This window comes from Carlito syrichta, unplaced genomic scaffold, assembly GCF_000164805.1.
Source record: "Carlito syrichta isolate Samal-C Ts95f unplaced genomic scaffold, Tarsius_syrichta-2.0.1 Scaffold304785, whole genome shotgun sequence".
Classification (NCBI taxonomy): domain Eukaryota; kingdom Metazoa; phylum Chordata; class Mammalia; order Primates; family Tarsiidae; genus Carlito; species Carlito syrichta.
In genome coordinates, this window is record NW_007248881.1 from 66,429 (window position 1) to 80,096 (window position 13,668).

Sequence of the window (13,668 nt, forward strand, 5' to 3'; positions counted from 1 at the left end):
TAGGTACTATTAAGAAATGTAGTGACAAGCTAGAATGAAGGACAAGGGTTGAATGGATGAGAATTCCAAACCACCCCTGCATTCGCATTCTTTTAGCTGGGACTATAGGTGTGTATTACTATACCTGGTTAATTTAAAAACATTTTTGTAAAGACAGATTCTCACTCTGTTGCCTAGACTGGTCTCAAACTCTTGGCCTCAAGTGATCCCCCTGTTTTGGCCTCCCAAAGCACTGGGATTGCAGGCATGAGCCTCCTTGCCTGGCTGTTTTAAAGTTCCAAATCCGAACCGCACCGCACAATCTAGGTATTGTGACTATACGAGAAGGAAACAAAATGACAGTGCTTTTTATAGGCATTTTTCTCATGTAGAACCACTTCCTTTTTTTTTTGAGTGGGACTCTTCACTGTGTTGATTAGGCTAGAGTGCAGTGCCACGCTCACAGCCACCGCACTGCAGCCTTAAGCTGCGGGGCTTCAGCGATCCTTCTGCCTCAGCCTTCCAAGTAGCTGGAGCCACAGGCATGTGCTACCACACCCGGCTAATTTTTTTTTTCTTTTTTTTTTGTGGCAACAAGGTCTCACCATGTTACCCAGGCTGGTCTCGAACCTGTGAGCTCAGGCAGTCCTCTTGCCTCAGCCTCCCAAAGTGCTGGGATTATAGGCATAAGCCACTGTGCCTGCCTAGAACCACATTCTTAACAGGGAATAGATAACCGTCTTCTTGTATACTTAAAGTTATAAGGTATTTATTTATTTATTACTTTTAGCTATTTCTCTTGTTTCTTTATCATTCTTTTGAACATTTTTTTGAACACTGGAAAACTTCATCCTGGGTTCATTTAATCTACCATTTCTGTTGCTGTATTTAGGATAAATAACAACTGGGAGAAAATTACAAAAATTTGGAAATGATTGTTAACATAGTAACATGTTTTCAAAATCAGCCCATTTTAAGTGCTGATTTTGAATGATCTTTTTTCTGATTGGTTTCTTCTCTCTTTCTGCTCGAAGGCTGAATTTGAGCCTCTTTCATAAAATCTTCATTCTTCCCCACTACTTCCTCTGCATTCTAAGTAGATAGTTTTTACTTCCTTTGTTACAAAATGAGACTGTAAGAAATGAGACCTCACCAGGGACACATAGCAAGATCTGGTTTCTACAGAAATCAAAACATAGCTGGGTGTGGTGAGAGATTCTTGTAGTCCCAGCTATTCCGGAAGCTGAGGTGGAAGGATCACCTGAGCCCAGGAATTCGAGGCTGCAGTGAGCAGTGATCGTGCAGCTATACTCCAGCCTGCGTGACAGAGCGAAACTGACTCTCAGAGAGAGAGAGAGAGAGAGAGAGAGAGAGAGAGAGGCCTCCTTCACTACTCCTAGCAGCCCATACAGACTCTGTCCCAAGTCCCATCTTTCCTTTGATCCTTCCTGTCGTCATAGAAGTGGTGCTCCTCTTAGCTTGAATAATCTCTTCATTTGTACTGTGAACCTCTTCTCCTTCCTGCTCTTTTACTTTCTACCACCTTTTCTCTCTTAGTTGTTAGTTTTGTTCAAGTCTTTTCCCTTTTAAAATTCAAGCAACAAACTAGAAAAAAAAATCCCTGTAACTTCACTGTATTATTTAATCTTTGTTTTTAATAGCCAAGCTTTTTGAAGGACTATCTCTCCAGACTTATTTCCTATTTATAATTTTGTTATAAATGGGGATAAGTAAATGGACATGAAGAGATACAATGTTTCTCTACTTCACTGGCACCAGGAACCCATGTTAAGTTAGACATGTTTGAGGGCGGACCCCCAAAAAATATAATTTATATATAGAAAAAATTTGTGTATTGCTTTTTTTGCATGTTTAAATTTCAGTCACCTTCAGAGTTCTTTCTGTTTGATGCAATACACCTACCGAGATGCTTTTTCCACTGCTCAAAACCATTTTTGAACTTGTCAGTTTTGATGCCCTTTAGTCTTCTGCCGTTTTTTGTGTCTCCTCTTCCATATGTGCAAAACGTTTGCCTTTGAGAACTTTTTTCATCCAGGGAAACAAAAAAAGTAACTTGGGGTGAGATCGGGTGAATAAGGAGGGTAGGGCACGGGGCTTATGCCACGATTGGTCAAAAACTGCTGAACACTCTGCGTGGTGTGGGCAGATGCACTTGTAAATTATCCATCATAAAATTGGCCAAATGCGCTGAAAGAATCTCCAAAAAAAAAATCTACTGAAGCCAATGCAGCCTCTCAGAACAACGTTAACTTGTACACTGATGCTGATGGATTCCTAGAACACTTACTTAGTAGAGGGATCCTGTACTACAAGGGGCCCACCTTCCAAAAGTTAAGTCCAGGTTTTTTTGGGTCCTCCCTCATATATAATAGAGTAACAACTAAAGCTATACAAAGATAACTCAGTAACACCAGGTAAATTAAAACAAAATTGTAAAAACTAGTTAATTAACCAAAGAAAGTAGTGAGAAGGTAAGCTAAGGAAAAGTAGAGAAATGAAAAACAGAACAAACAGAAAACGAGCGAAATGGTAAAATTAACCCTAACATTTAGATGGTTCCATTAAATGTAAATGGTCAAAATAAACCCCTTAAAAGAGGTGATTGGCCAGGCACAGTGGCTTACACTTGTAATTCTAGCACTTAGGGAGGCCAAGACAATAAATCCAAAAATTAGCCAGATGTTGTGGCATGCATCAATATTCTCAGCTACTTGAGGGGCTGAGGCAGAAGGATCTACTCTGGCCAGGATGTCGAAGCTGCAGTGAGCCATGAGTGTGCCACTGTATTCCAACCAGGGGTGACAGAGGGAAGCCCCCACTCAGAATAGTAAGTAAATAAAAGACAAGTGAATGGTAAAGTAGATTGAAAAAACATGATCTAGTAGTATGCTCTCTCCAAGAAATTCACTTCAAATATAACGATATAGGCAGGATAAAAGTGAAATAATGGAGGAGACTATATTATACAAACATTAATTAAGTAAAAGCAGGGCTGCTTTTATTAAAATTAGATGAAGTAGATTTTAGAACAGAGAAAATTATCAGACACAGTGGGATATTATATAATGACAAAAGGTCAATCCATGAAGAAGTCATAGCCATTCTAAATTTATATATACTAAACAACAGTGTTGCAAGATAGATGAAGCAAAAACTGAAAGAACTGAAAAAAAGAACAGACAGACCTACAACTTTTTTTTTTTTTTGAGTTGGAGTCTTACTCTGTAGGCTGGAGTATGGTGGCACGCTCATGGCCACCGCAGCCTCAACCTGCCAGGCTCAGGTGATCCTTCTGCCTCAGCTTTACAACTAGCCGGAACTAAAGACTCATGGCTAGACCTACGATTTTAATTGGAGACCTTAACATCTTTCTCTCAACAGAGAGAAAATTAGGAAAAATATAGAATAACTCAACAACATTCTAATCCAGAGGATCTAATTGGCATTTATGGAACCTTTCACCCAACATCCGCAGAATACACATTCTTTTCAAAGAATATCCCATTGTCCATTTACCTAGTTAGACCATATTGACCACAAAACAAATGTGACTAAATATAAAAGAACTGAAAATCATGCAGCACATATTATCTGAACCCAATGGAATTAAACTAAAAATTAGTAGTAGAAAGATAATGGGAGAATCTTCAAACACTTGAAAACTAAAGAGCACTCTTCTAAGTTATACATCAAAGAGGAAGTCTCAAAGGAAATAAAACAATAATTTGACAAATGAGAGCATATCAAAATTTGTGAAATATAGAAGCAGTTTTGAAAGGGAAATTTGTAGCACTAAATACATACTTTAACAAAAGAGGAAAAGTTTCAGGAATCTGAGTGTCTACTTCAGGAAATGAGGGGCCAGGCAGGGTGGCTCAAGCACTTGGGGAGGCCAAGGTGAGAGGACTGCCTGAATCCACGGGTTCGAGACCAGCCTGGGCAACTTGGTGAGACCTCATCTCTACAATAAATCAAAAAATTAGCTGGACTTGGTGGTGCATGCCTGTAGTTGCAGCTACTTGGAAAGCTGAGAAGGAAAGATCACCTGAGCCCAGCATATCAAGACTGGTGGCTGTGAGTATGCCACTGCACTCCAGTCTGGGCCACAGAGTGAGACTCCAATTCCAACTCCAAAAAAAAAAAGAACTTAGGGGAAAAAAAAATAAACCTAAAGCCAAGTAGAAGGAGGGAAAAATAAACATGGAGAAATCAATGAAAGAGAAAACAAAAAGAATTAAGTTAATGCAACAATGGGTTGATTCTTTGAATTGTTTCATAATCTTGGAAGTGTGTAGAGAAACTGATAAAAACAAGAAAAAACACAAATTACTGATACAAAAAAATGAAATGGGAGAGCACTACAGACTGCAGAATCAAAAGGATAATAAATGTAATAATGAAGTAAGAGGCATTCAGAGTAGAAAGGAAGAAATACAACCACCTCTAATTGCTAATAACATGATTGTACAGGTAGAGAAAATTACAAAGATTCTACACATAAACAACAACAAACACACTCACAAAAAAAAACTCAAAAATTAAGTGAGTTTATCAGGGTTACAGCATATAAGTTAAACAGATTTTCTGTATACTAGCATTGAAAATATAGACACCAAAGGTAAACAACATTTGCTATCACTAAAAAAAAAAAAAGGGAAATGCTATCAAACAAAATGTATAAGATATGTACAAAAACTACACAATATGCTTAAATAAATGAAAGAAGTGTTAAACAATTGGAGAGACCTAATATCACCATGAATTGGAAGACTAAACATAGGAAAAACTGTCAGTGATCTTCAAATTGATGAGTCTAACACATTCCTATCAAAGTCCCAGTAAAATTTGTTGGTAGATATAGGCAAGATTGTTTTAAAATTTAGATGGAAAGGCAAAAGAACTAGAATAGCAGTTTAAGTCTACTAGGCAGCCATAACAAACTAACACAGACTGAGCGGTTTAAACAAGAGAAATGTCTTGTCTCATATTTCTGGCGGCCAGAGTCGAAGATAAAGGTATCAGTAGGGCTGGTTTCTTCTCAGGGCTGTGCTAATAGATCCGTCCCACACCTCTCCCCCTGCTTCTCATGATTTTCCTTGTCTGAAGAAGCATCATGCGAGTTTCTGCCTTCATCTTCACAAGGTGTTCTCATTGTGTGTGTCCCTGTATTTTCCCTTTTTATAAGGGTTAGAGACCACTTTGATGACTCAAGTTGATTACTTCTACAAAGACTGTCTCCCAGCAAGATCATAGTCTGAAATACTAGGGGTTAATACTTGAACAAATCTTTTTTGAGGGGACAGAATCCAACCCATAACAATAGCTAAAACAATTTTGAAAAAGAAGAATAATATGTGAGCAGTTTACTGCAATTTGAAATTTGATATATAGCTGAAGTATAATCAAGGCTGTGTGTTGGCCGAGGGCCACACATATATATCAAGAGAACAACAGAGAATCCAGAGAGAGATAGATCCTCACAAATATGCCCAAATGACTTCTGACAACAGTGAAAAGCAGTTGATGGAGAAAAGATAGTTTTTCCTACAAAATGTTGCTGGAGTGATTGAACATCCATAGACAAAAAGAAAAAAAAAAAAGCTCCATATAAGTCTTACAGCTTGTGCAGAAGTTAACTCAAAATGGATCATGGATTTAAATGTAATGTAATTAAATGTAAACTATTATACTATAAAACTTCTAGGAGATAAACATAGAAGAACTTGTTAAGAAAAGCACAGTTCATAAAAGGAAAAGTCAATGATTTGGACTTCCTGAAAAGTTAAGACTTCTTGCTCCATGCAAGGCCTAGATTTAAGAAAGAAAGCTCAAGCTACAGAGTGGGAGAAAATATTTTCAAACCACATATCTGACAAAAGTTTAATATCTAGGATATATAAAGAACTCTCAACTCATCTGTAATACAACATGCTAATATGAAAAAGGCAAAAACACGAAGAGACAGTTCACCAAAGAGGATTATAGATGGAAAATAAGCAAACAAAAAATGTTTAGCATTATTAGCCTTTAGGTAAATGCAAGAAAAAGCTATAATTAAATATTACACACTTAACATTAAACATTTCAGCAACAACACTGCAACACTAAATGTTGGTGAGTGAGAATGTGTAGTAACTAGATCACTCATATATTACTGGTAGTAATCTAAAATGGTAAGCCAGTCTGGTAAACATTTTGTGCTTTCTTTAAAAATTAAACATGCAGCTACTACACTTAAGCACTTGTGCTTTCAAGTATTTAGCCCAGAAAAAAGATTATGTTCACATAAAAGCCTGTATACAAATGTTCATTTCATAGCAGTTTTATTTATAATCGCCAAAAACTACAATTTTTAACAGGTAAATGAACTATAGTACATCTCTACCATGGAATATCTCATTCACCAATAAAAAATACATGAAACAACGTGGATGAATCGCCAGAGGATTATACTGGCAATTCACTGTGGGAACTTGGATAAAGGGTATGGGGATCTTTCTGTATTGTTTTTTTAAAATTGCATGTGAATCTAATTATCTCTAAATAAAAAGTTTATTCCCTTCCTCAGTCCATTGCAGATTCTCTCTTCCACTCTTATTATTGATATTCTTATTGCTAAGTGTAGTGGAAACTTGTCTGTTTTTGTCTTTCTTAATGTCTTCAAGATTTGACTCTCTTAGTTTGGAGTTCTTGTCTCAGTGACTTCTCTGGTAGAGTTCTGTTCTTGGCAGTCTTTCTGCCTCTCGGCCACTCCTTCTGGAACACATCTCCCTTTTCAGTTTTACCACCCTAGTTTATATTCTCGTGACGTCTGCTAAAACTCAAAGTACATCACTACCCGGCTTACAGCCTTTCGTGGCTTTCCATCTCATCCAGAGTAAAAGCTGAAGTCTTTTCCTTCGCCTAACCACACCTTATCTGGCTGCCTGTTCTCGGACCTCATCTCCTTAACCTCAGTCTTGGTTTTCTGGCTGCTCCCAGATTAAGCCTGGCACTTTCCTTTAGGGCTTTTGTATTTCTTGTTCCTTCTATTTGTAATTTTTGTCTCGTCCTCAACACAACTGCATGGTTTATCTCAGGTCTTTGCTGCTAGAAAGTCATTTCATAGAGGTTCATTTCATTTTATTTTCTGTTTTGGACCACCCTGTTCAACAACTCTGATCCCCAATATTGAGACTTCCTGTGCCCTTCCATGCTTCATTTTTCTCTACTTGTTACCTTTATTGTTTGTTGTCTGTCTCTCTCAACCAGTGCAGTCTTCATAAATGCACACATTTTGTTTCTTGTTTACTGATGTATATCTAATAGCTAGAACAAGGGTCAGCAAACTTTTTCTGAACCGTAATGTTTTAGGCTTTGCTGGCTATATGGTTTCTGTCACAACCACTAAATTATTTATTACTATTATTATTTGTTTTTTTAGAAGAAAATCAGTCATAACAGTAAGTAAACAAACAGGCATGTGTTCCAGTAAAATTATTTATGGACACTGAGGTTTGACTTTCATGTGATTTTCACTTCATGTAATACTATTCTTTTTTCCTCCAACCATTTAAAAATATAAATTATTTTCTTAGCTCACGGGCCTTACAAAAACAGGTCTAGCACTTAGTTTGCTGACCAGACTGGTATCAACTCCCTGGGCTAGGCAGTCCTCTCATCTCTGCCTCTCAAAGTGATTCCAAGCATTAGCCACTGAGCCTGGCCAATTTATTTTAATATTTTTTGAGTTGGAGTCTCACTCCGTAGCCCAGGCTGGAGTGCAGTGGCATGTTCATGGCCACCACAACCTCGACCGGCTGGGCTCTGGCGAACCTTCTGCCTCAGCCTTCCAAGTAGCTGGAACTACAGGCGCGTGCTACCACTCCTGGCTAATTTTTTATTTACTATAGAGATGAGGTCTCACCAAGTTGCCCAGGCTGGTCTCAAACCCATGGGCTCAGGCAGTCCACTTGCCTCGGCCTCCCAAAGTGCTGGGATGACAGGCTGAGCCACCGAACCCGGCCTATTTTTAAAAATTTATTTTTCTAGTTCCTATTTAATAATTAATTTGCCCACTATAAATGCCAGGTTTCATTTATAATTTCAGCCAGAAATATATTTCATTTGGAAAAATATTAAGCTGTGGTGGTATGGTATTACTCCATTTCTGATGAGACTGTTTTATTCCACATATTTAAGAGATGAATTGTTTTTAGTGTTTTAAAACAAAAAAAGAGTTAGTATATTTGACTTGAATTACTGTGGTAGGAATGAAAATAAGTCAGCTCAAAGAGTCAGAGTGACACATACATATTGTAATCCGAAGAAAGATATCAGAGTGCAAAAAGTTCCAAAGTAGCTGTTCTCCTGCCCCAAGAAAAACAAAAAAGACTGGTAGAATCTGGCATTATATTCTTAAGGTTGAGAAGCGGTGGTATCTCAAGTATTTATACAGTTCTGGTAAGTCTGTGTTTTTTTCTCCTCACCAATCAATACCCAACTCCCTACCTAAAACACACATTCAGTATTAAACATATATTTGGATTTTTCTGGTCTTTAAATAATTTTTTTTTAAATCCTTAGGATTATGGAGATTTCCAGTAGTACTTTATGTATGACTAGATTAACACTTGATTTTACAATGTTGTCTTTGATTGTTCTCTCCCTAGATATACCCGTGTTTCCCACGATCACAGCCACTGTGACTTTTCAGGAGTTTCGATATGATGAGTTTGATGGCTCTATCTTCACTATACCTGATGACTACAAGGAAGATCCAAGCCGTTTTCCTGATCTTTAGCTGACATGGAAAATGAGGCTACCTAACCAAGGAAAGAGGATAGAGACCCCAGAAGTGGACCTAAATAGGAGGAGGGACACATGTTTTCAGTGAAGAAAAGGGAATTATACATTGAATCGACACATCAGTGATATGATAAAATGAAATGGGCCTCTAATAAGAATTTCAGCAAGTTTTCTGATGTGCCATTTTCAGTCTTTTTAAAAATACACATATTATAAGTGTAATAGTTTGACACATTAATGACCCTAAGACCTTCGTATGTAAAGCAGCTATGAGTGCTGTGATTTGTTTTTAAAAATTTTTACACTTCTTGTTGAAATATATATGCATATAAATATATCTATATCTATATCTAAAACACTCCTGGACCATTAACGTAAATTAAATGTCTTAAGAAATATGAAGCCCTTTTAAATGTGTCATCTTATATTCAAGGTGACATTTATAAATATTCCCTCAAGCTTTGTTTTCATAGAATGTAAACTATGTAACATTATGTATAGTTCAGTAATTTGAATGTTCGATATAATGAACTAGAAGGAATGCAGTTTTCTGTAGATAAATGAACCAAATGGTAACCATTAAACAATTGCATATATATGTTGCAATACATTTCAGAAGGAGCGTTCACTCTTCAGGGAATAAGGTACCTCCTTTAGCACCTTAGTGCAATTCATTGTGGTGCTATTTGTTTTTACCTGAATTATTTCTCCAATGGAAAATGTTTGGTACTAATCTTCCTTTCATAGAACCTCTATTTTTTTTCTAAACTTGAGTTTAAGAGTCTTGTTATGTTCATATATGATATTTAGCATGCTTAAAGATACTCCTCTTCCAAATCGTAGCACTTTAAAAAAAAAAAAAAAAACTCCAAATTTTTTAACTTGCTTCCTAATAAGTGCACATCAGTCTGATTATTTTGTTTATTTTTAGTGGAATATGGATGCATTGGTGTCAGTTTAAAAAAAATCTACATATTTTAGACAACCCTACACATGTAATGCTTTCAAAATAAGGTATAAACATTTTATATACTAACAATATATTTGCTACAAGTTAAAGTCCAGAAGTATACACAAGAATGACAACTTCTATTGTTTATTTTTTTGGGGGGTCACAGGGAAATATTTATTGATTTTAATTGTCTCCAAAGTGTTCAAATCATGCATCACTCATTTTTGCACTTAAAATTTTTCATATTTATTCCAAGACGGTTTGAAGGTTCAAGAATGAAAATACATTAGGGAGAATAATGTATAACAGTTATAAAATGTCATGTTGTATTAAAGAGCTTAGTTAAATGTTTTTTAAATGTTTTTTAAATGATGATGAATGTGTCAAGAATGCATCTGTCAAGTTTTTTTTTTAGACTGATTAGTAGTTTAAGCTTTTTCCAGGACTTTAGACCATTTGAAATGCGTTTAGAGACCCTTATTGAAAAGGTGATTTACTTCAAAATCCAAAGCATCAATGATAAGAACATTTTTATAATAAACATCTTTAAAGCTGCATCATCCATACTGGTACATGCATTGCATATGTTGACATTTTATTAAAATCATTTTACAATGAAGAAAAATAACCATAGTTAAAAATTCAAAGACCTAATTACTACCTTACATGGGTCTGTTGAATTTTGAGGAAAGTATTGGTAAACCCAGACTGATTGAAGTTGATCCCTATTATTTAGGAAATGGTTGTAGATCAAGTGTCTTAAGAGACTGAATTATTCTATCAGTGGTTATATGAGGTTTGAGACACTGAAAGGCAGTGATTACTGCTGCTTTTAGCCTCCTTTACTTTGTAGGAGTGTAGTACACTTTCAGGAACATACTATGGATTTTTTCATTAGTGCAGATACCTTAGGTAAAAAACATTGTACATTGCAGCCTGGGGCTTATCAGTTTTCTAACAGCTGTGAATACACTGGAGTGCACTGGAAGTAGGAAGACTACTGAAAACTCTTGCACTGGGATTTTGTTTTTAAGACTCTTTTTAAAAGAATAGTAGAAACAGATTATCCATTCCAAAATGTCTTTTATCACAGAGCAAACAGATGTCAGTATCTCTTATGATGGTGGAAAAAAGGAATTAATACAAATAAACTTTTCACAATATTAGATTTTTTACAATGTGCCTTTTAATTCAACAAATGAACGAAGCTCTATGCGCTGTTTCAAAACAGTTTCATAATATGAAAAAATCAAGATTTTGTAATGTAGGTACATGAGATTCTATGTGCCTTTCATTTGTTATTTTAGAAATTGTTTAAATTGGGTTGGGGACCATAATATAGTCATCTTAAGTGACCATTTAGAAATGCTCTATATTCCTGCCACCAGTGTGGTATCGAAAGAAGATGCGGTTCCTTGTCTTCAAGAAAACAGTTCTCTGATGAGGACGTTGGCCCTCTGCACACATTCATATGTAGAAGTAGAAAGCAGATGCCTTGAGTAGTCTAATTACAGGTGGTGGTTTGGAAGTTGACACGTCTGTCAGGTGATAACAGAAGCTGAAACTGAGTCATTTCTGCCCAGAACTGGAATTAAGCTCCACCCATGCTAATAAAAGTAGGTTTTAATAGGTTATTTCACATGCAGTTTGTTATTCACACCCTGGGATAGGACAGTTTAGCAAGCTGTTCTCCTAGCTTTCATTCACGAAGTCTTCAGCAGACAGGATCCTGTTTGGAGACCATTAGAAAGGGCTGCAGTAAATACAGTTCACTCTTGAACACGGGAGTCAGGGGCACAGTCAAAAATGCGCGTGTATTTGAACCCGTGCAGTGCAAACCTGTGTTGTTCAGAGCCAGCTGCTGAATGAAAGGGCGCTCCTTTTGTTCATTCCTATCACTCATACTTACACACGCACTAGAGAAAAAGCTGGAGACTTCAGGTGACTACAAAGTCCCACTTATGTTAGTCTCTACAGTTGCGAATTAATTGGTCTCAGTTTCATGTAGGATATAATATGTGTCTGCTGTTACTCCAACAAAAGGTTTTTTGGTCATGTTTTCTAAAATTAACAAAATGCATCTTTACCAAAATAGCTGTGTTTGGAAACTGAAACCTTTCAAAGAACTGACTGGAGAATGCCCCAGAGAGAAACTGACAGGAGGCAAATCACTTGTAGAGACAGCACAGCTAAGCTTGGTAAAAGCCTATAATTTATGTACTATCAATTAGCAAAAACTACTTTTGAAAGCATTTTTTAGGGGGGAGTCGGAAATCTGAATAGTATCTTTGATCAGCCTTCTAAAAATCTCAACAGGCTGGGCATGGTGACTCAAGCCTGTAATCCCAGTTCTCTGGGAGGCTGAGGCAGGAAGATTGCTTGAGGCCAGGAGTTTAAGACCAGTCGAAAAATAAAACAATATCCGCCAGGTGTGGTGATACACACCTGTAGTCCCAACTGAGGTGAGAGAATCCCTTGAGAGTAAGAATTTAAGACTGCAGTGAGCTAGAATCATGCCACTACACTCTAGCCTGGGCAGCAGAGTGAAACCCTGTCAAAAAATCTCATAACATGCCAAGTATTACTACATTTTTGACCATCCTTCTAGGACTACCTTGGAATGAGCTTTTTTTTTTTTTTTTTTTTTGAGTCAGAGTCACTCCATCGCCCAGGCTGGAGTGCTTTGGCATACTCACAGCCACCCCAGTGTTGACCTGCTGGGCTCCAGCGATCCTTCCCCTTCAGCTTTCCAAGTAGCCAAGTAGGTGTGCACTACCATGCCTGGCTAATTTTTAAAAAATTTATTGCAGAGACCAGGTCTCACCATGTTGCCCAGGCTGGTCTAGAACCCGTGGGCTCAGGCAATCCTCTTGTCTTGGCTTCCCAAGGTGCTGTGATTACAGGTTTGGGGCACCACACCTGGCCTGTTGAGCTTTTTAATTGTTACAGCTATTTTAGAAGAGTCTACTTTAAGCCATACTGATCCCGTGGTACATAGAATTACCATTTCACTTTTGCCACACTTAAAAATATCTCCTAAGGGTTTTTAAGAAAGGTCCTTGTTAATCCCTTCTGGCTTTAATCATGTTTTGCAGATGAAAATGGCCTTAATTAGCTTAAAGTAGGATTATTGCCTAACAGAAACAAAAGAACCCATCACTTATTTACCTGCACCTCCCATGTATAGAAATTTTGGCCACTGAGAAAGGCTAATAGTGACTGGCTGGGATTTCCTAAATAGAGCTGTGTCGCTTAATGATGGGAATGTGCTGTCTGAAAAATGTTGGGCAATTTTGTCATTGGGCAGACATTGTAGAGTACACTTACCTAGATGGTGTAGCCCGTCACACACCTAGGCTATGTGGAATAGCCTATTGCTCCTATGCGACAAACCTGCCCAGCAAGTGACTATACTGAATACTGGGCAATTGTAACACATTGGTGTTTGTGTATCTAAACAGAGAAGGTACAGTAAAAATAGGCTCTAAAGATAAAAAACGGTACACCTGTATAGAGCACTTGCCACGAATAGGCCCTGCAGGACTAGAAGTTGCTCTGGGTGAGTTGGCGAGTGCTGAGTGAATATGAAGACCTAGGACATTCCGGTATGCTAGTATAGACTTGGTAAACACGTTTACACTATAAACACTACACTTAGGGTACACTTGTTTATTTTTGATTTACAGTCTCAGTTGCCCAGGCTGGATGCAATGGCATGATCATGGCTCAATGCAGCCTCGACCTCCTGGGTTCAGGCAATCCTACTGCCTCAGCCTCCCAAATAGCTGGGACTACTGGCGCATACCACCACACCCAGCTAATTTCTTTACTTGTTGTAGAGACATGGTCTCTCTCTGTTGCCCAGGGTGGTTTTGAATTCCTGGGCCCAAGCAGTCCTCTCGCCTTGGCCTCCCAAAGTGCTGGGATTT

At 37.6% G+C, this 13,668-nt stretch overlaps 1 protein-coding gene across 2 annotated transcripts in view; it reads left to right on the forward strand.

Moving 5' to 3' along the window:
• The window catches only part of ANKRD13C (ankyrin repeat domain 13C), a 66,708-nt gene extending 55,801 nt beyond the window's left edge, over positions 1-10,907 (forward strand). For both annotated transcript variants that reach the window (XM_008060968.2, XM_021713901.1), the window contains exon 11: positions 8,652-10,907. In XM_008060968.2, the coding sequence (XP_008059159.1) occupies positions 8,652-8,709 (58 nt within the window). In that variant the 3' untranslated portion in view covers positions 8,710-10,907. The remainder of the gene's footprint in view (positions 1-8,651) is intronic.
• The last annotated feature ends 2,761 nt before the right edge of the window (positions 10,908-13,668 follow it).